General features: G+C 40.1%; 3 protein-coding genes across 5 annotated transcripts; 2 read left to right on the top strand and 1 right to left on the bottom strand.

Moving 5' to 3' along the window:
* Positions 1-2158: 2158 nt before the first annotated feature.
* LOC124304946 (protein SET) lies at positions 2159-4979 on the bottom strand. 2 transcript variants are annotated; one of them, XM_046763758.1, is made up of 5 exons: positions 4471-4979; positions 3828-4017; positions 3497-3705; positions 3148-3400; positions 2159-2966 (listed from the first exon to the last, which is right to left on the bottom strand). In XM_046763758.1, the coding sequence occupies exons 1-5, from the start codon at positions 4723-4725 to the stop codon at positions 2947-2949; spliced, it is 927 nt and encodes a 308-aa protein (XP_046619714.1). In that variant the 5' UTR covers positions 4726-4979; the 3' UTR covers positions 2159-2946. The 2 variants fall into 2 exon arrangements, with proteins under 2 accessions (XP_046619714.1, XP_046619715.1); XM_046763759.1 differs by having other exon boundaries at positions 3497-3696.
* Positions 4980-6981: 2002 nt separating this feature from the next.
* Positions 6982-12500, top strand: LOC124304674 (uncharacterized). The gene is made up of 5 exons (XM_046763190.1): positions 6982-7500; positions 8367-8443; positions 8527-9522; positions 9600-9929; positions 10080-12500. The coding sequence occupies exons 1-5, from the start codon at positions 7011-7013 to the stop codon at positions 12354-12356; spliced, it is 4170 nt and encodes a 1389-aa protein (XP_046619146.1). The 5' UTR covers positions 6982-7010; the 3' UTR covers positions 12357-12500.
* A 4001-nt stretch (positions 12501-16501) lies between these two features.
* LOC124304941 (uncharacterized) lies at positions 16502-23135 on the top strand. Of its 2 annotated transcripts, XM_046763749.1 has the most exons (8): positions 16502-16672; positions 16915-17001; positions 17219-19411; positions 19521-19683; positions 19794-19954; positions 20034-20247; positions 20322-21185; positions 21273-23135. In XM_046763749.1, exons 2-8 carry the CDS (start codon positions 16921-16923, stop codon positions 23006-23008), a joined length of 5412 nt encoding a protein of 1803 aa, XP_046619705.1. In that variant the 5' UTR covers positions 16502-16672; positions 16915-16920; the 3' UTR covers positions 23009-23135. The 2 variants fall into 2 exon arrangements, with proteins under 2 accessions (XP_046619705.1, XP_046619706.1); XM_046763750.1 differs by lacking the exon at positions 16502-16672 and having other exon boundaries at positions 16995-17054.
* The last annotated feature ends 378 nt before the right edge of the window (positions 23136-23513 follow it).

Below are 23513 nucleotides of genomic sequence, written 5' to 3'. Positions count from 1 at the left end.
GATAAAAACTGACCGGAACCTAAAATGACAACTTAGGTACTTCAGTTTTTATTTTTCATGTTCATAAAGATCGGAAAAACGAGTGAAGATCGATGGTGGATAGTTGACGAAGAATGTAATTTGATATTGACACAAAATTCATTCTAAATCATTGAATGTACGATTCCCCTAAAACTTCCACCCCTTGGTGCAGAAATGATGAAAATAGAATTCGTTGAAAAAAGAAACACAATTGTAGACAATAGGGAAACCTGATACGATGATTATCTGAAAAAACTTGGTGGTCGTTACCAAGAAAATAAGACAAGTTTGTAAAAAAAGAAAGTTTCCCTTAATTAAAAAGTCTCTTTTGTAAAAAGTTTCGCCAATTTGCAGTTGTAAGCTTGATCAGGGTCTGTCAGAAAAGCATGACGTTGAAATCAAATTCACATTGCGATTTATTAAAATGAATATGCGACAGACAACCGACGAAGTTAGTGGCGATTGCGATGCATAGTTGATTAATCGTGAGTGTTTGATTCCTTTGCTATGTATAAATTGCTGCAGTGCGACGGGGAGATTTTAGTGGCAGACGGAGTGACGGTTATTAAAATACTATATATGTATACGGTAGGCCGGCCATGACACGCATTTAAAATATGCCGTATACACTACACAATCAAGACTCTTGTGAAAAAATTTAACCGTGTCCAATACATGTTTCTTACAGATTGCTCAGAGCTCCCTCGCTTCTTCTCCCAATGCAACGTGCAGTCTGGTGACGCTGAACGAGCTCCTTTCGTCAAGTGGACACAACAAGCGACCCTTTTTTTTATTTCGCTTCGTTTTGAGGCGTGCGAACGTCTCAAGTGTGGTAGTTTCTGCTGCTGTTAGTCTCTAAGCACATAGAGATTTCGTTCAACTATGTTCGTTACGTTATCGTCCAAACTGTTAGAGGTCTCGGATTAATCTTTTATTGACAGAAGGTACACATATGCTTTATGCAGTTCTTCAATCCACAATTTGATTGTTTAACTCCAATAGCTCCCGGTAAGAGATAATAGATATGCATGTGCGTATTTTATATGTACAGCTATGCTATATAATTTTTTTTTCATCACCGTGCGGTACCGTGTGGTAAAATTTTTTATAAATTTCGCGCGTCTGTTCGATAGGCACACGTGTGTAATAACGAAAGTCGATAATTAGAATTTCAATTTTTAATACGGTATTCTGATTCATTGTCTAGCTTATCATATCCAATTGCACTCGCGACGGGAGAGATGTTCTGTTACTTGGGCACAAGAACTCCCGAGCCTCTGTCTAAATGACGCATCCCAACCCGATGAAATGGAACTTGCAAATCTAATTTCCAACCCGCTAATTATGTAAAACATAGAACATATTGTTATGAAACCTTAACACATTTTGTGGACCGAATTGCAGAGAACCAAATTCATGAATGTAACATTTCAAAAACTGCATCGATCAAATTATTTTTTGCGTGAAAATAGAGACAGTGTTGGAGGTGAATAGTGACTACCTTAGATTTGTGATGTAAAATTCGAATAATTATCCATCAGAAGGCGGATTTTGGTCTTCTAGACGAACTTTCAGATAGTTGAGATGAAAAATCAACGAAATGAAATGATGTACTCGGATTCTACGATACTCGTGGGATAATGTGCAAATTTACACAATTCCTTTCAGCTTTCGTGGGGCTTTAAATTTGAAGAGATGCCACAATTTTTTTTTAGAAATTCGCCACTGCAAATGCACAGCATGTGAAAGTTGATTATTAACAAATATATATTTAAAAACTGCTAATTTCATTACAATCTTTCGTCTTGTCAACGAGAAAAGTAATTTAACACGTTGAGCGCCACGCGTATTTCTAAGACAATCCCGTTCAGGCCACGCGCGCCGCTGTCAGCCACCGATAAGTCTAGTGTCAGCCACCGATGGCTGACGCGGCCTAAACGGAAAGTCTAGTGTCAGCCACCGATGGCTGACATGGCGCTCAACGTGTTAATCGTTGAATTCTAAGAAACTCGTACAACTTCACAGTTTTCAATTTTCCTTCCTGTCACCTCCAGAGTATAATAACGCAGTTCAACGCGGTATTATGAGATAAAACAGTGAATTCATGTAACTAAAAATTAGACCAAATAGACATATGTTCCGTTCGAAGTGGGTGATTTAATTAGACAACACCTTGTCGATAAAACCGACGTAATTCGAAATAAGTCAAATATATATAAATATCAATAATTATTATTACCATACACGTACTTAAAAAAGTGAAATGAAGAGGTACGGAGGTTGGAAGAGGATTGACGAGGCACGTTAGTAGCTGCGTTACTACAGATAAAATAAAACGGGATTCACTCTCTCTCTCTTTCTCACTCACACACTTTCGCTCTCGTTCTCTCTCTCTCTTTCTTTCTTGTAAAAGCTACAGTGATTCCCTATCTGTCCACTTTTTGCTAATTATCGCAAATCCTAATTACATCTATTTATCTAATTATTCGTATCTCCACGTTATGAAATTGCTGTAAAAGTTGGGGGGTGGAAAAGACCATAAAACCCGCGAATACTGTCGCGGGTGACCAACGTGCCTCGTCCGGAAAGGAACTTGCGGGTGATGCTACAGAGCCATTACCATCGCAGAGATAACTGCCGTGATAAACACCTGTCTGATGCCATGACTTAACTTTAGCCTATCCTATCGTTATCGTTAATTATTTTATATTGTAGAAGGGCATCAGACGGGGATTTTTATTTATTTTGTTTCGTTTTAGCAAGTTTTTTTTACATATCTGATTAGTTTTTGTTTTTCTGTGATGCGTTTGTACCGAATAGTCGTAAATTACTACGTACCATTCGGTTCACAACTATTTATCGTATATGCTTTTACCGATGTTCCACATAGTAACGGATCTCAGGATCTTTTCCAATATGAGCTTATTACTCTGGCTCTTTCCCATCTGAAATAATAGCATTTACGTAAAAGATACCAATCGTAAAAAAGTTGATGGACATTTATACTTCAAAATTAGTTCACGTCGTAGATTTTAGGCTTAATTTTCGACTGGCAGAAGTTCTTAAATCATCAGCAGACAAAACAATTTCGAACGTTCAAAAACATTAAAATCGCTTTCTATTTACCGTCTTGTTCCGCTTCATCATCCACCATCATGTCTCCCTCATCATTGACTCCTTCTCCATCCCCGTCAGCTTCTTCCTCCTCATCTTCTTCATCAGCATCATCTTCGACAACCACTATACTGTCATCTCCCTCTTCACCTTCACCACCGTCTTCGACTTCGTCACCATCTTCATCTTCGTCTTCATTACTATCGACTTCATCGTCGTCACCCTCAATTCCATTTTCGATGTCAATGTCCGGCACCAGATAATACTGTGATCAAAATTATATTTTCAATCTCTTGCATGTTCCACAGATTTTGACTCTTTCAATGATGTTCTGGATAAATATAAATGCATGTGTGATTACCTGTAATGGATTTGGCCACATGTCATCCTTGATAAGCTCTGCTATGTCATCTGAGCTTGGATCTCCATGATCCGTGAACCAGTCGAAGAACGTCTTGTGCCCAACGAGTGGCCTCTTTCTTCCTTTCAAGGATCCTTTATCTTTAGCTCTTTTCGTCAGATCCCCATTTTCCTTCCAGCGGATAAGTGTACTTTGCGACGCTGGATCTCCTGCAAAAGAGCAGGAGTCTCATCGCAGCAAAAACATATAATATTTAACGAGTAATACAGAATCGCTAACTAGCGTGAGGGCAACAAAAGGAAAAACAGTTGAAAATAGAAATGGAGCTCACCAGAAGAGCCAAGGTGAAATTCTTTGGTAAGAATGTCGTTTTCAAAATATGGATTCTCGTCGAAGTGGAAGTTAATTCTGTACCCTGACTTTATGTCTTCAAACTCCTCGACTTCCAACTTGTTCAAATACCGCAGCGCATCCTCCTCTTCTTCCTCAAGTATAGGTGCTATTTGTGGGTGATTTACAAACTGGATACGTGGTTAAGGAAACATAACACCAAGCAGATACCTAATCTCTATCAAAAACACAGTATATCCGCTTAATCAGGCTGAAAGTTGAGAAATTTCAAAAGGAATGTAGGAAATCGGCGCTGCATTGTTTTGGGCGGGAAATCCCCCGGGCTTAATGAACAGTCAGGGGATCATTAATACGGGATAAAGAGACGATAGGTAATAAGTGGAAACGGAATGTTAGAAACGCAAAACACGTGCTCATCCGGAGATGCACGCGCTTTGACGTTTACACGATCTTCAACTATCGTGCGACAGCATACAACAATATTCAGCGGCTAGTGCGTACGGCGTGGGATGAAAGATGGCAAGATGGCGGCGGCGGTCAGCGGACGCCGGCATAGATGGTAAACGTCAACAGAGTAATAACAAAGTAGTTTTGACAATGAATATCGGTATTTGAAAGGATACTGCGGTTACCCAGAAGTTGGGTATCCTTTTAATGATGTCGTTACGCTTCTGGAAGTACGGCTTGCGCAGCTTGTTGTACTTCTTCTCGACTTCCAGTATCTCGTCGCTAGCTTTCTCGTTCAGTCCATCGATTTGGTTCTGACATCCGTCAATCTCCTCCAACGCCTTTTGCGTCTCGAGATCGTAGTCGCGTGCATCTCCGTCCCCCGATCCTGGATCCTCCAACTTCTTCACCTTCTTGTTCGGCGAAGACATCTTATTCCTTAAACTTAACTAACTCGCGCACCCTCGACACCGCTCACCCACGTCGGAAACCTAGTTATTCCACCTATGTATGTATTATATGCGCGTTTTCACCCTTTCGTTATCAACCTGACGACGCTACCTTAGATCACAGTCTCCCGTACTCAGATGTATTATAAACTCAGAAACGCAAGCAACGCCGCTCTATTTCTTGCCGCCTTAGTCCGTAGCACGTTCGTCGCAATAGACGCGCGATCAACGCGCAACGGACGCGTTGCCAGACTTCGAGAACAGCGATCGTCACGCCATCTGATTCAGATACGTCCGCACAATTTTCAACCTTGTGGAATTATTATTGTATCTTATAAAGATGTAGAGAAAAAAAAGAAGCTTATTTGAAGCATTTCGGTCATTGAAGCATTGCTTTACTTAAACTAACGTAGCCTTCCATTGTAAGCAATGGCCAAGGTGCAAAATTTATTCAAAACTTGTGATCGACAGTCGCCGGCCTGCTTTTACTCCAATAAGGGTCGTTCCGATATTTGCTTCAAGTGTTCAAATCTTCATCTATCTCCCTTCACTTCCGCGTACTAAACAATGACGGAATGATACTCTCGCCATTTGCAGAAAATATCGAAACGCACTCTAATGAACGGCTGTTACCAAAGAGGATGGGAAGGAATAAAGTAGGCACTTTCATAAGGCAGCTATGTATTTTTTCGTATACATCGCGTACTAGAGTTCCTAGCCCACGAAGTAATACTCGTGTCCTAACCTATACGATATTCAGCATCATCTAGCAGATTTGAGAACAACCTAAATACCCTACACATCTTGATTTTGCGCTAAATTCAAATCAATCTAAATATTCACAAGAAGGCAAACGAAGTGAACAACGCGTAAGATTTGAAATACTAATTTACTAGAAACTTTTATATCAGAAAGAATATTAAAGTACATTCATGTATGAAAAAAAGTAAAAATATCGCTTACATTGTATACAATGGTAATTAAAATGTATAGTTGAAGTACTCAATTTGTATAATACACGCTAACGGTATAATACATGTAAAATGTAAAAATTATTTCTTATCCAATTAATTTATTGTCAACGAATTAAAAGATATCATAAGGTGTGGACCTGACACCGATAAGAGAAAATGTGTTTCACGATTTATTCAATTCTTTCAAATAGATGAAGTCTAAGTGGATGCACTTCCAACGATTCGGAAAATAGAAAGACAGAAACCAAATGCTACACCGGTCCGTTAGAAGTGTATGTAATTAGTATACTATGTATCAAGGGCGCAAAAAATTATTTCGCGAACGGGAAATTTGAGGCACGAGCCGAAGAGGAGTATGCTGCTTGCACCAAAATAACCTTGCGCCCGCAATGCACACGACGTTTTTCTTGATACCTACTGCAGAAGTGCTTCTTTTCGCCACAGTAGGCGTAACGCCGGATTTTACGCCTGTGAAGTGAACCGTTAAATCCTATTTACGCCTACGTAGGACGAAAAATATTGTTCGCACCACGTGTGTAATACCTTATACCTTCGTACGGTGGATCGCACTAGGATATATAACTTAAATTTATACCCTAGGTACGAAAATAGCTATTTCAAACCGAGTGACCGGGCGCAAATCGGGTCTTTGCGCCCGAGGGCGGAAGAGTAGTATCTTTCGCCCGCCTTTAGCCGGCGGAAAAGACTTTTCCGTCCCAGTGCCGGAAAGATCTGTTTTGCGCCTACTCAAGAGGTTTGAAAAGAAGCATTTTGCGAGCAGATGTGGAGTAAGATAAATTAGTTACTCTTATTACTCATTTTCTGTCAATGCAAACAATGCAATCCTTTTACATGGTAATTAGATGTTTCAGTATACTTATGTGAGTTATTTCATACTTTGAGTAGTGGAAACCAGCCCCCTGACACTCACCACTGCTCGTATACTAAAAAATTGTACGCGTCTTGTCCCCGTTTTTTAGTTTCTCTACGTGGCGCTAGTAGACTTCTGACACGCTCGCTGCCCTCGCTGAGTGCTCGCTGACCGCGCGCAAGCTCGTTAGGTAACTACTAGCGCCACTAGTGGTGGAAATTGGCGGCAGAATCGAGGGACATTTTACGAACCACTTTTTCACGAAACCAACAACATTGACCTCCATCCTCTTTGCCGTCAGAAACATCGTACTTACGCCATCTAGGAGTCGGTTTAAGATTCCTTAAAAAAATAGTACATGGTGAGGTTGATCTCGCAATGATCGCAGACTCCCAGCTGCGATTTTAATCCGTAAATCCAAGATGGCTTCCGAGAATAGTGGCAACACCGTGTCAAATGAACAGCGCGATGTAAATAGTGCAGAAACGCGATTAAGCGAAGTGATAAGCGACAACATATCGAGCAGACCTGCAACACCTAGCTCGTCGTCGTTCAACGAGCGCGAAAAAAGCCTCAATACAAGGAGAACGAGCAGAATAACGAGCAACGACAACGGCGCGTCTCACGAGCGCTCTGCCAACACAGTTGCAGCGTCCATCGAGACGCCTCCGAGACCCGCAGCGATATTCAACGCCGAGACGGACTTCGCCTCGCCCCCTCGATCACCGAGGTCTCTTGGGTCTCCAGGTCCCCCGGGAAGCGGGTGTCGTGACGACGGCGTCGTCGTCAAGGCGCTGGCAACCCCCCACGTTCCGCCTCAACAAACACCAGCCCTATCAGCCAGTGGTATCACGTTTCTGGAGTACTACGCTACTGCGGAGAGGCCTCTCGCCCTTTCTGCGGACGCAAATGGTAACTGTCGTACAAACCTCTTCTCTTTATATCCAAAGCCTTTTCAACTTAATGTCCAATCGGAACTGATCGGTACGCAACCACAAGCGGTTCGTTATTTCATTCAGCCTTGGCGGAGTTACGCATCATTTTTCTCTTCCCGTTACTTAGACTTGTGTTTCCACAGATACTAATCCGCCATAGCAGTTTTATCGTTATTATCCCATGCCTCTGCGAGAAAGTATGCCAAGAATCAAAGTATTCGTCATGGTATTCTTTAACGGTAGTGCTTTTGCACGCATGTGAATTTCACTTGTTCTACCTTGAGATGTCAGTCACCGATTTGTAACAAAACTCAAAAAGCTATCGATTCATCAGCAAATTTTCATACCAAGCAACAAATTTTGTTCACGGGTTCTTGACCCGTAGAAACCGTTCCTTGAAATGCTGAAATGATTTTTATAAACACCGAGGTCAAATACTGTGGCTATTTTTTCTTGACTTGCAAACATTTTGTCTGAAACATTCGTCATTCCTTGTCGTTTTCCTAAATCTTTAATTATGGTGAGAAGTAACTTGGCTGTGCATGGTTATGAAATTCAACTGGTTGGAACTCATTAATTTTCGATGTTGATAGATATAAAAACTGTAATCAACTTATTCAATCATTAAATTCACAAACCAAAGCATTGATCCAACAGTCTTACACAAAAATATCCTTCCCTCAGCAAAAAACATATGAAACAATATCTGTCTGGGAAATCTAAATTCATTACGTTATTCCATATGCCATCTTTTCTCCCATTAATAGCATAATGAAGAAAATATTGGATACAAGGTTCTTGCATAAGGTAATCTGTCATTTAATCATGCTTTGTATTTTATAGACGAGGTAAACCGCCTTGCATGTCACGGCAAGAAATTCAGTAAATCTTCGAAGAGCTCTTCAAATCATTCTATGAATGTAAGCATGTCGACAGTTAGACGTTCAATTCCATATGAATTGTTTAAATAACTTATTGAGACATTCGCATGTAATTTTTATAGGCCGACACAACGTTTGTAGGCGAAGTAACGCCAGCGATACACTCGCAAAATTTCCCGGTAAAACTCGAAGGGTGTGGAAATGCTTCTAACAAAACGCCGCATCATGGAGAAAGTCCCCAGAGTAGCGGGGACATTTTCAGCAGCCCCAGGAGTCCTGATTATCCACTCAGGGTTCCAGCAAGGCCCAATAGCCCCGATACTACGATAACGACGACAGCAACAATGCCTAGCACAGAGTTAAAAAATGCAGAAGGGAACCCAAACCCGGTCACTAAGAGAGAAAACTCTAGCAATGATGCAGAGAGCCCAGGCACTCCGTTAATGGACGAACCATTTTGTTCAATGCCAAATAATGCTCCTTGCGACGCTTTGACACCTCAGGTGATAGGCAAGGAGAGTGAAAACGGACTTAAGGAATCGAAGTTTCTAGAAATTGCCGTTAAAAAAGAACCACCCGACCCAAACAAGGTCCAAGCCGAAGTAAACAAAAGTGAAATTGGCAGTTCCAATGACACTAAGATCGAGATTCATTCCACTACAGGACAGACCATAGCACCTTGTGTAGCGCCTCCAACGTCAACGACCAGTGACAACCTTAAATCGCAGCCTCACTCGTCGAGAGAAAAACGCGGACGAGAACACAGTGAGAGAAGGCATTGCTCTCGATGCTACAAACGAAGCAAAATCAAGAGAGCCAGTATTGGGGTGCAATGCCGCCGCGATCGTGGCACGCTGCCGCTTTGTCACAAATCCATTTCTCAGAGTCTGACGACCATGGATACAGAGAATATGAGGCTGAATCTGCAGACTAAGAACTACAAGACTTTAAACAAATTAGCTGAGAGCAGGGATCACCTTGATGGATTGAAGTACAAGAAGTTCATTCACATTGAAACTTACCCCAATGGAGGTGCGAACGTTGTCCACATGTACCAGGATGAACTCGACACCCTATCTAACGAACAAGTCGAGGAATTGGCTCAGGAATACTTCAAGGTTGGCAATGATTATCCTTCGTTGGCTATAATCAAGCATTCGTGATATTTTCAATTGAAACTTATATATTCATGCAGGTCGTGTTTGGCGAGGATGAAAACGGGAACGCTTACCATGTAATGGGAATAGTCCACAATGCAGCAGCTTATTTACCAGACCTTTTGGATCATATGGCTGACAATTACCCCTCATTGACCGTTAAAAATGGGGTTCTAGGCCGCAACAGTGACATAGAAACAACAACTATGTTACAGTACAAGGAGCAGGCAGTCAAGACATTCAGTAACGGCACTGTGCGGTATGGCCCGCTACATCAAATAAGCCTTGTTGGCACCGTCCATGAAGAAGTTGGCGGATACTTTCCAGACCTTCTTCAGAGGCTTGAGGAAAATCCATTTCTGAGAATGGTAAGTCGGACTCTTCGAGTGCTTGCATTCGTCTCGTGTAATCTAGCAAAAGAGTTGTAACTTACAATCGTGAAAACTCGACGAAACTTCTGTTTTTCCGAGATTTTCCAACGGTAAAACCTCTTTGTAATTCAACAAAATTACTTTCAGACCATGCCTTGGGGTCCTTTGTCTGTGGTGAAAATGGAGACGCCACAGGAGTCGAACGATGGACCAATTCTGTGGATCAGGCCGGGAGAACAGCTTGTTCCTACAGCCGACATGAACAAGAGTCCATGCAAACGTCGCAGAACGGGCATAAACGAATTACGTAACCTTCAGTACCTGCCGCGGCTGAGCGAAGCCCGTGAGTACATGTTTGAGGATAGAACAAGAGCTCATGCCGACCATGTCGGTCATGGTTTAGATAGAATGACGACAGCGGCTGTCGGAATATTGAAGGCAGTCCATGGCGGTCAGTCTTACGAGTACAACAGGATAACTAAAGACGTTGTCGCTTTTTATGCCGGTGATTTTTCCGAGCTGGTTGAAAAGCTGCAACTCGATTTGCACGAACCTCCCATATCCCAATGCGTTCAATGGGTTGAAGATGCCAAGTTGAACCAATTGCGCAGGCAGGGGATTCGTTATGCTAGAATAAACCTTTACGATAACGACATTTACTTTTTACCACGTAACATAATTCATCAGTTCAGGACAGTGTCGGCGGTTTCAAGCGTTGCATGGCACGTGAGGTTAAAGCAGTATTACCCCGAGATATTGAGCAGCTTGAATATAAGGCACAGTCGCACTGTAACTGAGACTGCCCACCACTTCAAGGAAAAGAAGAATTTGGAGCGGGGTAGCGTCGTCGAGGAACAGAAAGAAAATACAGATAGTCAGCACGGTGAGCACAGGGTGAGCACCGATTCACTGGAGGAAAAGAAAGCAAAAGAACGAGCCGCCGAGTATCAAGGAAATCTGAAGAAGTCTGAACAGCACAGCAAGCGCAAGGACGAGAATAAAACACGGGACCACAGAAGACACTCGTCGAGTAATCACAGGAAGGAGAGTGACGCGAGTAGCGTACTACGATCCACCCCACAGCAGAACTGTAAGCATAAAAAACGAACGGTCGAACGGAAAAGGAGCCGGGAAAAAAAGGAAGAACGATGTAGCGGCGAGAACAAGAAGCATGACGACAAACACAAATCATCGAGTAATTCTAGTGAAAAGAAGAAGCACAGCAGTAGCCACAAATTGGAACAAAATCATCCTAAGCACGGAAAGTCATCCAGCAGCAACTATTCCTCGACCAAGGAGTCGCCCACATGCGTTTCTGAGAGTCCGCCGCAGGCGAAAACTCCTAAAACGTGCGTAAAACGACCGGATCTGAGCTTGTACAATCCAGTGACGTCTGTTCTACAGGAAAAGGAAGCTTCGGAGAAGGTGGAACTGGAGGAGGACGTTCTTTCGACGAGGCAAACAATTGGTAAAAATTACGCGACCGAAGTGGTGGACAAGGCATTGGAGATTGCCATTTATAAATCGAAAACTGACGTAGAGGAGATGTGCCAGTCCCTTAGAGACGCAGTCGCAGAAGCATCCAAGGAAATGGTCGAGAGGATGAAGAAGGAAACCTTCGATCTTGCAGAAAAAAAATGGGCAACAGATGCCAGCAAGGTTGAGAAATACTGTCGCCTACTCGAAGCCGAAACTGTGTCCGCGTTTATGTCAAAACTCGAATGCGCGACGGAGAATGCTGTCAAGGCGCTTGTGGAAATGGCCGAGGACGAGGCGAAGGAAAGGAGGATAAATGAGAAACCAGAAGCTGTGCCTCCTCCGCCCGCCGACATTACTAATGGGATTCAAACGACTCCGAGCATGCCGTCGTGCGCAGAGAGTGATAACAAACATGGAGAGGATAAGACTGCAAAGTCTCCTGAGCATCGGTCCTCACAACTAGAACCTGAACGGAAACACAAAGACGACAAGGAGAGGGAACAACGACATAAAGAGAGGAGGGAACGCGAGAAGAGAGACAAGGAGCACAAGAAACATCGACATCACCATAGCAGTCCGCATCCCAGTAAAACTGAGGCGAAGGAGACCGAGCGGATCAAGGAGGCAGGGGAACAAACGTCATCTATCAAACAGACGACCGGCGATAATCAAGATAGCAAAGAAGGTCGTGATAGGAAGTTGGAAAAACGGAGAGACTCTCATCATGGACATAGGAAAGTGTCGTCTTCGTCGTCGTCGAGCAGCCGGAAGCACAGAGAAGATTCATCGGCTCCCCAAACACACTCTTCAAGTTCGAGCCACAAGAGAAAATCAAGTTCCGCGTCCAGCGAGGCTAAGAGAGATGCTAAGAGACTATACGTTGAAGAAAATACTGCAATTTTGGCGCAGACAGACCAATTAACGGAAAACAGTACAGGAACGTGAGCTCAGTGTAATTAATGAAATTTATGAAAGTCGATAACTCAAGCGGGCTGCTTTTTTCGGCCCAACTCGTTTTAAAATAAATCAGTTCGCCGAGGAAAGAGTTTGCATCAGAAGTAATAAAACTGGGTTCAGATTTCTTATTTATTTATTTATTAGTTTGATTTTTAATTACGACGCGACGAGTATTGTAAATAATCAAACTTTGCCACGTCAGCCTAAGCTAAGCTTTTCAGAGGATCGATAGGCATGCCTTGAAAAAGACTGCGTGACTTGTTTTACAATGCAGTATTGTCACAACAATCTGATGATGTTTTGTATTTTAGTTAACATCAGGCAAAAGTCAAGATCCACGATGCGCCATTTCTCACAGCTCCGTATAGTAAATAATATATCAAATGCCTTGCAATGTCTATTTGAATTCGTTCGTTCGGGAAATATGACAGTGTACTTGCACGTCTTGAATATTAACAGAACATATTTCAGAAAAGCAGTAATCTGATAGGGTCTCAGTTTTCTACGTAAAGTTTGGATAGACTATCAAGAGATTGAAGTCAGCGCTGTGAATAATCCGTGTATTTTGAAATATGTCTTTCTGAACCATAATTATTGAATCGCTATACTCATTGCACATAACGAATGTCGCAAAAAAGAGACATGTCCAGGAGAACATGCATCCTGATTTGAAACATACGATAAAAGTTAAAATGAGACAAAAAAAAAAATACGAAGACATGTTGTGCAAAAAAAAGGCATTTGCTCTTAACTATTAATAAAAGTACACTGAATACCATTCGAGATCAGAATAATTCACTAGGTATTATGTGAAAATCGTGATCCAGTCAAAACGTGTATTTCGGCAGCGATTTTACTATGATAAAAGTATGTTAGAGATGTGCACGAAGCCGGTGATAGCCGAGCAATTTTCACTCGCAAAGACTTATTACTTTTATTACTATCCATCGGTTATTATTATTATTACTTTTTTTTTCCTAAATTAACGTAAACCTAGAGGAGTTTGGATACTGGAAGCGCGTTTTCTTATACCTTTCAGTCGCGTTTCTCCGGTTTTTTTTTCTTGTTTTGTACATGTGATACGTTTTATAAACATACGAGAATTGTATTCGCTTTCGACACGATTGGAATCTTTGTGTTTTTTTACGAAACTGTGAACACATACACATATTTAATTGTCTCTTTGCTTCTAGGTGCGAACACATGTCGCGTTCAAGTTTCTGTATTTCAGTATCGAATACAAACAAGCTATTTTCGTTGATGAAGAGAATTATACCACTTTCGTCGAGTATATTTAATACGGATGTGACAAATTCGCATTCATTGAAAATCACTTTATAAATTGTCACGTGGGTTTTTCCCCTTTCTAAACTTATGTAATTTATAAACTGTAATAATCATTACACACAGTAAGTAGATACTGTAAACATTAGCTAATAGGTAAATTATATTTTTCATTACTTGAAGTTCTTTTACTATTCGTTTTAAATCATAATTAGTAATTATAAGTAAAGATACGATGTCGTTTATTTATCAACAAAGATCAATTTGAAAGAAGAAAGAAAAAAAAAATGTAAAAATATTAAACAAACGATATTTCATTTATTCAAACAGTTCCTTTAGCGAGAATTCATAATTCCGCCAAGTGTCGATCATTCATTTACTCTGCAATATCCTGCTAATCAAAGTTACGTACACTCTGTCGTCGCGTGCTATTTCTTGGTTTTGCTTCCTACCAAATACCCGTTGTCACAATGCGCATATAACGGTTTATCATGCATCCGGATTACGACGTTTGTTATATTTCTCTTTAATTGAAAAAACTTGCCATTTAGAATATAATTAATGATAATCTAGATTTTTTTAGCAAATTCCTTAAATATAACGAAAAGTTAGATTCTTAATGGTATTCGACAGAAAAATACTGATATGTTTTTAACATCCAGGGCAGCGCAAGAAATCTTTCCCCAAGCTGTTTTTGGTTTTGTACGATAAAACAGTCAAACCTATCACCACTCAAATATCTATCTATCTTATCTTGACAGAGACTTGTAGAGAGCCTGTGTAGCTCACATTTCGATTATGTAAAACGAAAGCATATGTGGAGGAAGTGATCGAGTTATGAGTCGTCGTGAATTGCGTCAAACCGTTAGTACGAAGTTTCGTACCGCGCCTCAGAGATTTTGCTAGTTTTACGTTATTGTCGTTCATATCGTACCTAAGACTACATCTATCATATTTCGGCACATTTACCCCCCCCCCCCCCCCCCCCCCCCCCCATTATAAAAATAATTACTTATAGTGTAGTATTTTTTGACTAAACATTATCACCGTACATTGTGTAAGTCATGACTTATTTCCGGACGAAATTTAACAAAAAGCAAATATATATATATATATATATATACAGATATTGTAATATGTATAAAGTAGTGCCGTCAAAATTTTCGATACATGTTGACAAATTCAAGAAATCCGTACGAATGTTTAAAATCGTACAATTCGATCGGAATTGAATCAAGTTCTGTATATTTGTAAATAGTTGATCATATTTGAGTGAATATTGAAGTCACGTGGTGATGAATGCAAAGAAATACATTGAATTCAATTAATTATGGACTAACGCATACGAAATATTTGGTACAATAACGTTAGAAAATGCACTGCTGTGTAACCGTCACGAGTCCATTCATAAATATCAAAATATATTTAATTCATCATTGTATTATTACGAATAATAGTATACATATTATACATAGGTACATATAATATTATATGGTACATATAATATTATATGGTACATATAAATATTAGGCTGAATACGTGAGAAGATCACGTAAGGCATAATACTATTATATACACATACATTATAATAAATACTATAGTATGTAGTTTTACATATTATACCCACCACATGTGTAGAGTTGCATTCCAACAACTAGATTTTTAATGAAAAAACAAAAAACAGTACGCAAGTAATAAAATCCAAATACAAAATGTACCACTTTTATCACGCATGTATAGGCATAAGACACCAGTTTTATGATTTAAAAGAATTCTGGTCACCTAACTGCATGTCTAAATACATATTGTGTGCAAGTTTTTTTTTTTCAATCACATCAATCTTTGGCTTGCCCGAAACATCTGTACGCATTTGATGATATTTAAATTGCTCGGTTGCATGCTCGTTCAAGTTTTCAAACGTAGCGCCATGCTGATTATAGATTTGCGTACTGCAGGTATGGTTTACGTATATGTAGAATTCAGTTAAAAAAAGTCCGTACTAAACGCAGAGTCTCTAAATTTTAACGAATTAAGCGACAGGAAAACTGGACAAATCGCACTCAATGCGCACCTGTAATAGTATCCTGAGTCGGATCCGCTAATAGGAAGTTGATGATGGCCGCTCAGAGCACTAAAACATTATTTGTCAGTTTTTACTTTTACGTATTGAATAAAGATGAAACAATGTTTTGAGAACTTGAAGCTGTTATCAGAACGCACCTCAAGTAATTGGATTATCCAGCTCATCACAGTAGCGCTATGTAATGATTTCCTACTTCATTGGCTCTGCTGTTAGTGAAAAATTTAAACGGGAAAACACTGTTACAGTCGTTGCGGTTCGTGGCATTCAAATTTACGCCTGACAAGGCTTGCAGCGGCAATTTGCTCAACATCTGCTCGTGTTTGTAGTTTGACGCCACGCGCAACTTGCTTCCGACTGACGATATTGGCTTCTTTATTTTCGAGTACTGTACATGATGTACCCACGGACTTGTGTACCGCTAGTAAATGGTACTATGGTCAATTCGTACACTAAATTACATATTATATTGCGCAAAAGTTAAGTTTATCACGGAAAAAAATCACTTTCAAATATTAGCCTCCAATTAATCATCAATGAATAAAATCAACACAAGAAAAGGAATTAGAACTCGTATGAAATATCAGATTTAGGTATCGCACTGACTTCGCATTGAAGTTACAGAAGAACAGTCAACGCTGAAATAGAGATAATACCTATTTCAGTGGTAGGAAGTATTTAGTTTGACCTCAGATCCGCTGAGCAGCGCTGAATATCGTATACGAATAATTACGTCCACTTTATCCTAACCTTATTGCCAGTTACCTCCGTTTTTCGTAAACAAAAATGGCCGCGCCGTAGTTTGAATTTGTTGTCAGTTTGGCTGTTTATCGTTATTATTTATTTCAATATTAACGTGCTGGTTGCTAAATTAATAATTGCCTCGTAATGCATTTATGGGATATTGTTGTTGCATACCAATAATATAATATTTTGAGCTGTAAGTAAAGGCAACATATTTTTTAATACATGTCTGAAACGGAAAATATAGTTAGGTTATCGGTTGAAACATGCGGACTGTGATAATTCGATGGAAACATTAAATATTTTTTTGTCATTTCTCAACTCCACATATAAAAACCACATTGTTTTTAATAAAACAAAAAAAAAAAACACAAACTTGATTTAAGTTCTATGCACTTTTGTTTAGGTACATGCCATTGTTTCCGACAATTGTTACAGAAAACAATGGAACATCAAAGAAAGATTCAAAAATGGATAGACTTGATTCTGGCTGATAAATTAGAAAGTGTGGCAAGTGAAATAAAGGTACTTATAGAAATCACATGTTATACGATATGCAGAATTTGGATTAGAAAGTGGTAAAGATGGGAAAACTACTTCATTGTATCTAGCATGATTTTATATATTAAATATAGTACTTACCTAAAATGATACTCGAAATTTAATCTATTAACCGACAGGAATGAGATAACTGTTCTCTATCTCATAACTATCTCATCTCTTTTTCTCATTCTTTTTTCAGAAGCTGTCAGAATGGGATCTCGATCCAAAATTGAACAAGATCATCTTCAAAGCTCTGCTATGTCTGTCACACTCAGCAGAACGGTTGCAACCTCTAGACATCCAAAATGGGAAAAGAATATTTACAATAGCAGATGAGTTATGCTATGCTCTGATAGAAGTACCAGATTTCATAAAGTATTTCTCTAGCCTGTATTACGTCGCTCGAAAATTAATCATCATGCAGTTGTATAATAAGGCTATGAATATTATAGTATGGTCTTTCGCTGGAAACATTGTTTACGGTTTGACCCCTCAGGAATTAGACGTTTACCCAAAAATTGCGAGTTTGTGGCGTGATGCTGCAGTCAAAGTGACCGGAACTACGCCACCCTGCAACCTCAACAAAGCTGACTACCAGCTGTTATTAGATTTAATAAATAACGAGTTGAGGGTACTGGAAGTTATAGTTAAGGAACGTACCATGTTTGTCTTGTGCAGAACGTTTCGCTACCTAAAAAATCTTGATATTCTACTCGGACAGTTTGAATACAACAGTAATCAGAACCATCGTAGTATTATAAGGAGCTTTTTAGCTAGGATTAATGTAGGTCTGACAGGCGAAGGAAAGTATGATGTTTACAAAGACGCTCTACGTTTCATAAATTCCGCTACTGCTCTTGCCATTACCTCACCGCAGATGGTAAATGCTCCCACAGTCTTAGCAGATAGCTGTTCAATCGTTGAGACCACTTTAAGCGCAGATCCAGAACTATCCTGTTGCATTTTACTCTATAGAAATATGGGAATGATACTGTTGAAGTCTATAAGTAACTCAAAAGAATTATCGCATTGGGAACTTTCAAAACTCAGGAAAGAAACTCTGAACAGTATTCAGACGTATCAAGACAGCAAGGGAGCCACATTAAATATGCAAATGATAGACTTCATTCTACAGCCTGTACTGGTGCACTGGGAGCGTTACATTGCCGCTAACAATCATGAATTTCTAAAGGCTGCAACGATGCAGGAAATTCTTGGGCTAATACAGCTCATGTTTACTGTTTTAAACTCGAGCTGGTCAGACGGTTGCGAGGTGTGTCGTGAGAATAATTGTGCAATGCGGGCAAGTACGCATACAGTCACCGTGGTCAGCATGAAGTGCTTGGCTACCCTCTCCAAAATACCTGCCAATGATTTGCTCAGCAGTATATTTCCATTCGTGCAAGAACTGCTCGAAGAAACTGTCGCGGCAATATTTGACATGAAGCAGTTTAATTGCGCGCAATGGTATCCTCTCTGGAATAATTGTGCGATACATATCTACAACCTAAGCGTAAGCTGTCACAAAGTGTTGTACGAAGAGAGTGTGTACCTCTTCTCCCTTCTGTGCTCTGCTATTGTTAAATTTGATGGGCTCAAATCCTCAAACAGCTTGCTATCCATGAAGAATCCTCTATCCTATGTCCTCCACCGGCTCTGTAGCGTTCACTATAATCATGGAAGTTACAGAGAAGCATTGACACTGTGTGCCTTGAACGGGCTACTGAGTTACCAGAATGCCGACAGCAAAGCATTTCGCATGTGGGCGAGCATAAAGCACACATGTGCAACATCATCGGACATCTTATCATTGACCATGCTCACTTGTCTGAAAGAAGACACTGACTCTTTTTCCTTGATTGGGATTAAAGTGAGGCTGGACGATTATGATCTGAATGAACTTTGTATACAGGAGTTGAGGGGCTTGCTAGAGGGACGGTGCAATATGTCCCTCTCTATGCAAGCCACGCTCGAAGAGTTGGAAAGTCTCAATTCTGGGGGACTGGTGTACGCTCAAGGGGTTCAAATGCTGGGCTACCATATGCTCCAATATCAGTATGACCAGAATTTTACCAAGTACTTGAAGCGGGCGATCATAAAGTTGAAAGAGGACAAAACTGCCAGCAATTTACACCTTGTGACTGCTGCCAATCTTGACTTTTACACTTTTGTAGTTAATCTGCATGATATCATAGATCATACAAAAGCTGAGATGCAAACAACTAAGTTTGCACTGCGCGCCGCCAAATCAGCATCTCCTGAAGGAGAGCCCAACAAAAGTGACACCGTTGTACCTGCGTACACTAAGATCAATATTGTAGAGGATTCTCAACTTTTCGTCAACTTAAACCAGGCCTTGAGCAATTGGAGCCTTTGCATTGAAAACAATGTGGTAAGTTGACTGTTTCAAATGTTCTAACTTTCACAGAGTATAGGGTTTAAAAAAAAATACTCATACTAGTAGTAATATCAACAATGGCATCAACTGCTACTCTTTACAGAATAACCCCATTGAAGAATGGCATTTGCTCATGATGTTGCGCACCCTGGTGATTGTTGGGGAATTCTGTCGATTGCATCATTTTTCAATGTTGGAGGGTAAAGCGTGGAATCTGGCTTACAAACTTGCTTCTAACTTGAAAGATGCTAGTACTTGTCTTTATGGTAAACTTCTTCATCGTTTGTTAAATAACCAGTTATAAATGGCACAAACTTTTTTGCAAAGCAAAACATATCGTTTGTAAGATTATAGTTATTAATTGTGCAATACACAGTGGTGGGACGAAGTATTTCCCTATGGAATGTCAACAATGACTGGATTAAAACTGGGAATGAATTGATGACCGAATTACAAACCTCCTCTGAGCCTGAAAGTAACGACGCCATCGCATTCTTTTGTCTTGGTTTGTCAAAATTTTACTTTGAAATTGGCAAGGTATTATACCACTTCCAAACGTCCGTTTTTATTCGCTTTCAATCTGTTTATACTGATTTTTTCGTAATTCCATTTTCAGTACGAAGAAGGGGCCAAAATTTTAGACAGAACTGTGACACTCCCGAGTGTCCATCGTCTCAAAAATGTTCAGCTCTTTTTATTGAGCATGAAAACCGCCCTTCAGAATTATCCATTTTGCTCGAATGATACTAGGTGCCAAAAACAAATGACTTATCTTGTCAAATGCCTGTATTCTTTGTTGGTTCTAATGGAATATTCACCACAACCCAGGGGTGACTATTGCTCTTAATTTCACTTACAAGTTGAAGCTGAAATATCATTACCTTTATTTTTCTTTATCTTGCAGCAGGGGTTAAGAAAAAGCAGCTATACACTTCTGAGATTCTTCTTACGTGTACAGCGCATCTGTCGCTGTGTATGAACAGCCTGTTGTCATTCAAGGAGATTTCATCCCACCTTACTAATCGACTGAAGTTAGCTCAGTCCTCGGGGCTTACGCTGCGTGTTGCAGAGTGTCTTAAGAATTTATGCTATATCGACCTGTCACGCATGCAGTTGGATGACTGCCTTGTCAAACTGCAAGGCTTGGAGTACATTCTTGATATTGAACACATTAAGGAATCCCAGAACACAAAAAACCCCGAGACCCTGACGACGGGACTAAATAAACCAGGCTGCAGAGATTCTCGCGTCAATGATTCTTCCCCTGTCTTCAGGAAGACGGTTTTTAAGCAACCAAAATTTTTGGAGCATATTAACTGCCTCTGTTACAAATGCAGCAGCGTTTGTTACCAGCACCTTGTACTCGCCAGTACGCACATCAGGGCACAACTTTACTTTTTGCAGGGATACCTTAACGAAGCCATGTCTCACTTCGGTGGGGCTTTTGTACTGCAAAGAAAGATGCTGCAGTTCAAACATCGTGACAAATTTGCTTGGCAAAATGTACCAGAGAGTGACAGCGTGAAACAGCACCCTTGGAAGTGCTATTACAACGCAGTCGAGCATGTTCTATTTCTTATCAACTTCAGTCGGTTCATAAGAGAATTGGAATTCGATGATAGGCAGGATGGAATGAGCGTCGCTTTGCAAGCTGTTAATATTTGCGAAAGATTTCATCTCCAAAGTCATCCCGTTTACGTATCTGCCAAAGAAATGGTGTTCGAATACCAGTTCTGCAACATGTTCCAAGATTCTGCTGACTTTGACAGTGAGTATATTAAATTGTTTGTATTGAGTTCTGATTTCATGTGAGTTTCATCTTTCTATTCATCCAATTTTTCCTTTCCGTTTATAGAGTTCACAGTACCTGACCCAAGCAGCATCGATGTAAATAAATACATCTGCACAAGCAGCAATATCGAATCCTCGAAAATCACCACGCCAGCCATGAAGTCACGTGTTAAAAAGCCGAGAACAATACGTCGCAACAAAACTCCACCTTTGCTGAAATTGACCAAAGTAAGCATCGACCTCGACGAATACGAGGATGTGTCTCAATCACCCAAGTCGTCCAGACAGGGACCAAAAGCATCTCGCGATCACGCGTTTCCCAAGTCTGTGAGGAGGAAAAATTTGGAAAAATATTTAGACAGCGCATCTGATATCGGCAATCCAAAAACGAACGAAGGATCCATTCCAGGATATACGGAGGAAAGCATGAATGAGAAAAGGAGTTCATGGATAAATAGCATCGCAACTTTGCTATCCGCACCCTTTTCCGAGCGAGTAGCGCAAATTCTTGTCCAACCAAAATTGAGCGAAGTAGAGATGATTGAACGGTTAGTTGAACTTGTTAAAACGCAAAGAAAGAATGATGACTTAAATACTGGATCCTTAAATTTTGGGCACCAATCCGGCGATAAAAATTATCACAAAAATTCTTACTTATCAATTAAAGATGAGAAAACGTTTGCCCAAATAATCAACCTGACTGCTTTCCTGTTCCCAAGCATTTCCAAGCAACTAACTGAAATTCTTGATGAAACTGGGCTGCATGGCTCAGACAAAAACGAACGGATAATCGAACTAGTAAAACAGCAGATAGCTGTTGCAGAATCGAGGAGTGAATCTTTAGATATTAAGTACCTGTGTAATGGTGAGAATTCTCAACAAAATTGTTACTTATCAAGCACGAAACCGGATGATATGGAGAAACTGGTGAGTTCCTTGACAGAAACACACATTGGAATCGAAAAAATGTCAAAACGCATTGTTACCAATGCGCCACGTTTAGATTCCACTGATGAAGGATCATGGATGCCTGGTTCCTGCCTGGAAAAGGAGAAGAACAACGAATCACTGGTGACAAATCTGTACGAGGATACACTGTCTGTTGTTAAAAACTTGAGAGTAAAATTTCAGTTTGCAGATGAATCCGAAACAGACACAGATCAGATCAATGGTAAAATGGACATGAGGCCTGCGATGCCTGAGCGTATTGGGCACAAAGAAAGATTGAGGTCTTCTGCTAGAGTTGCGAGGTCACGGTCTCATAGCAGTGATATTAAACAGAAAAGACATTTAGATGACCCGGACGTCGTCTTATCAATGAATGAAGTGTACGAATCAAAAACGGAAACATGCGACCTGGATGAGAGAAAGACGAAATTCAAAAGCTCAGCTATAACAAGAAGCAAGAGTCAGCAGGATAAATCAGATTGTGTTACACCATTTGAGATAGAAAAAACGAACGATTCACGGTTTGACATCGAAAATTCCATATTGTTGGGAGAGGAGAGCTTGCAGTCAAATAATTCTGACCTAATTCAGACTTCAGACCTCGAGGAACAGGCGATGATTGAAAAGCGGAGTAAAAGTAATGTGCAAACATGTAGAATAAGAACTTCGGCCAGAATTTTAAGATCCAAGTCTCAATTGAACGGAACCACATCATCGAATGTGAAAATTTCGAATACTACAAGCAGTCTTTCAACATCAAGTGCTAGTACATCGACTGAAATGACTAAACGTGAAACTTGTATGCAAAGAAGCAAAACCCTGGCGACGTCTAGAATAAAGAAGTACAAATGATTTCTCGATACTGGTAGGTCAGTGTCTAATCAAGCTAAAAGACGATTTTCCTATTGGTAGAGAATACACCCCAATACTAAAAGTGAATGACATCCTATCTGTATAGAAGTTGGCATTGATCGTGATTGCTCATAGATTTTTTATTATGTTCAATTTCAGAAAGTGAAGCTAACAAGCCCAATCAGTTTAATCATATGTTATGAAAGCCAAACAATACACTTATCAATTCAATTTTTTGTGTTAAAACAGTAGATGTTTAAGTTATAACTGCATCAAAGTTTTCCTGTTCTCCACTAAACGGTCAATGAAATCTAAAAATAGCTTTTACTTTTAATTGAATGTCACCTTGATCATTCGCATGCTCACATATCAATAATGAGCTCCGAATCGACGTATATCACCAATATTTGTAAAGCATTGATCAATAATAATAATAATGATAACTCTGTATAAGATGTCTTTTCATCACAGGTTGAAAAAAAAAAATTGTAAGTACAAGTACCGT

Source organism: Neodiprion virginianus, chromosome 5 (genome assembly GCF_021901495.1).
Source record: "Neodiprion virginianus isolate iyNeoVirg1 chromosome 5, iyNeoVirg1.1, whole genome shotgun sequence".
In the NCBI taxonomy this organism is placed as follows: Eukaryota; Metazoa; Arthropoda; class Insecta; order Hymenoptera; family Diprionidae; genus Neodiprion; species Neodiprion virginianus.
Note: the sequence above shows the minus strand (reverse complement) of the source record. Positions and strands in the feature narration are given on the sequence as shown.

What these genes read in the sequence shown, in the direction of transcription:
- LOC124304946 (XM_046763758.1), bottom strand. Translation starts at nt 4,725, where the DNA reads ATGTCTTCGCCGAACAAGAAGGTGAAGAAGTTGGAGGATCCAGGATCG. An exon ending in CCAACTTCTGGGTAACCGCA is followed by an intron (nt 4,018 to 4,470) that starts GTATCCTTTCAA and finishes CCACGTATCCAG; the next exon opens with TTTGTAAATCACCCACAAAT. An exon ending in ATTTCACCTTGGCTCTTCTG is followed by an intron (nt 3,706 to 3,827) that starts GTGAGCTCCATT and finishes GCTCTTTTGCAG; the next exon opens with GAGATCCAGCGTCGCAAAGT.
- LOC124304674 (XM_046763190.1), top strand. Translation starts at nt 7,011, where the DNA reads ATGGCTTCCGAGAATAGTGGCAACACCGTGTCAAATGAACAGCGCGAT. An exon ending in CTTCAAATCATTCTATGAAT is followed by an intron (nt 8,444 to 8,526) that starts GTAAGCATGTCG and finishes TAATTTTTATAG; the next exon opens with GCCGACACAACGTTTGTAGG. An exon ending in TGGCTCAGGAATACTTCAAG is followed by an intron (nt 9,523 to 9,599) that starts GTTGGCAATGAT and finishes ATATTCATGCAG; the next exon opens with GTCGTGTTTGGCGAGGATGA.
- LOC124304941 (XM_046763749.1), top strand. Translation starts at nt 16,921, where the DNA reads ATGGAACATCAAAGAAAGATTCAAAAATGGATAGACTTGATTCTGGCT. An exon ending in TTTGCATTGAAAACAATGTG is followed by an intron (nt 19,412 to 19,520) that starts GTAAGTTGACTG and finishes TACTCTTTACAG; the next exon opens with AATAACCCCATTGAAGAATG. An exon ending in TTTACTTTGAAATTGGCAAG is followed by an intron (nt 19,955 to 20,033) that starts GTATTATACCAC and finishes TTCCATTTTCAG; the next exon opens with TACGAAGAAGGGGCCAAAAT.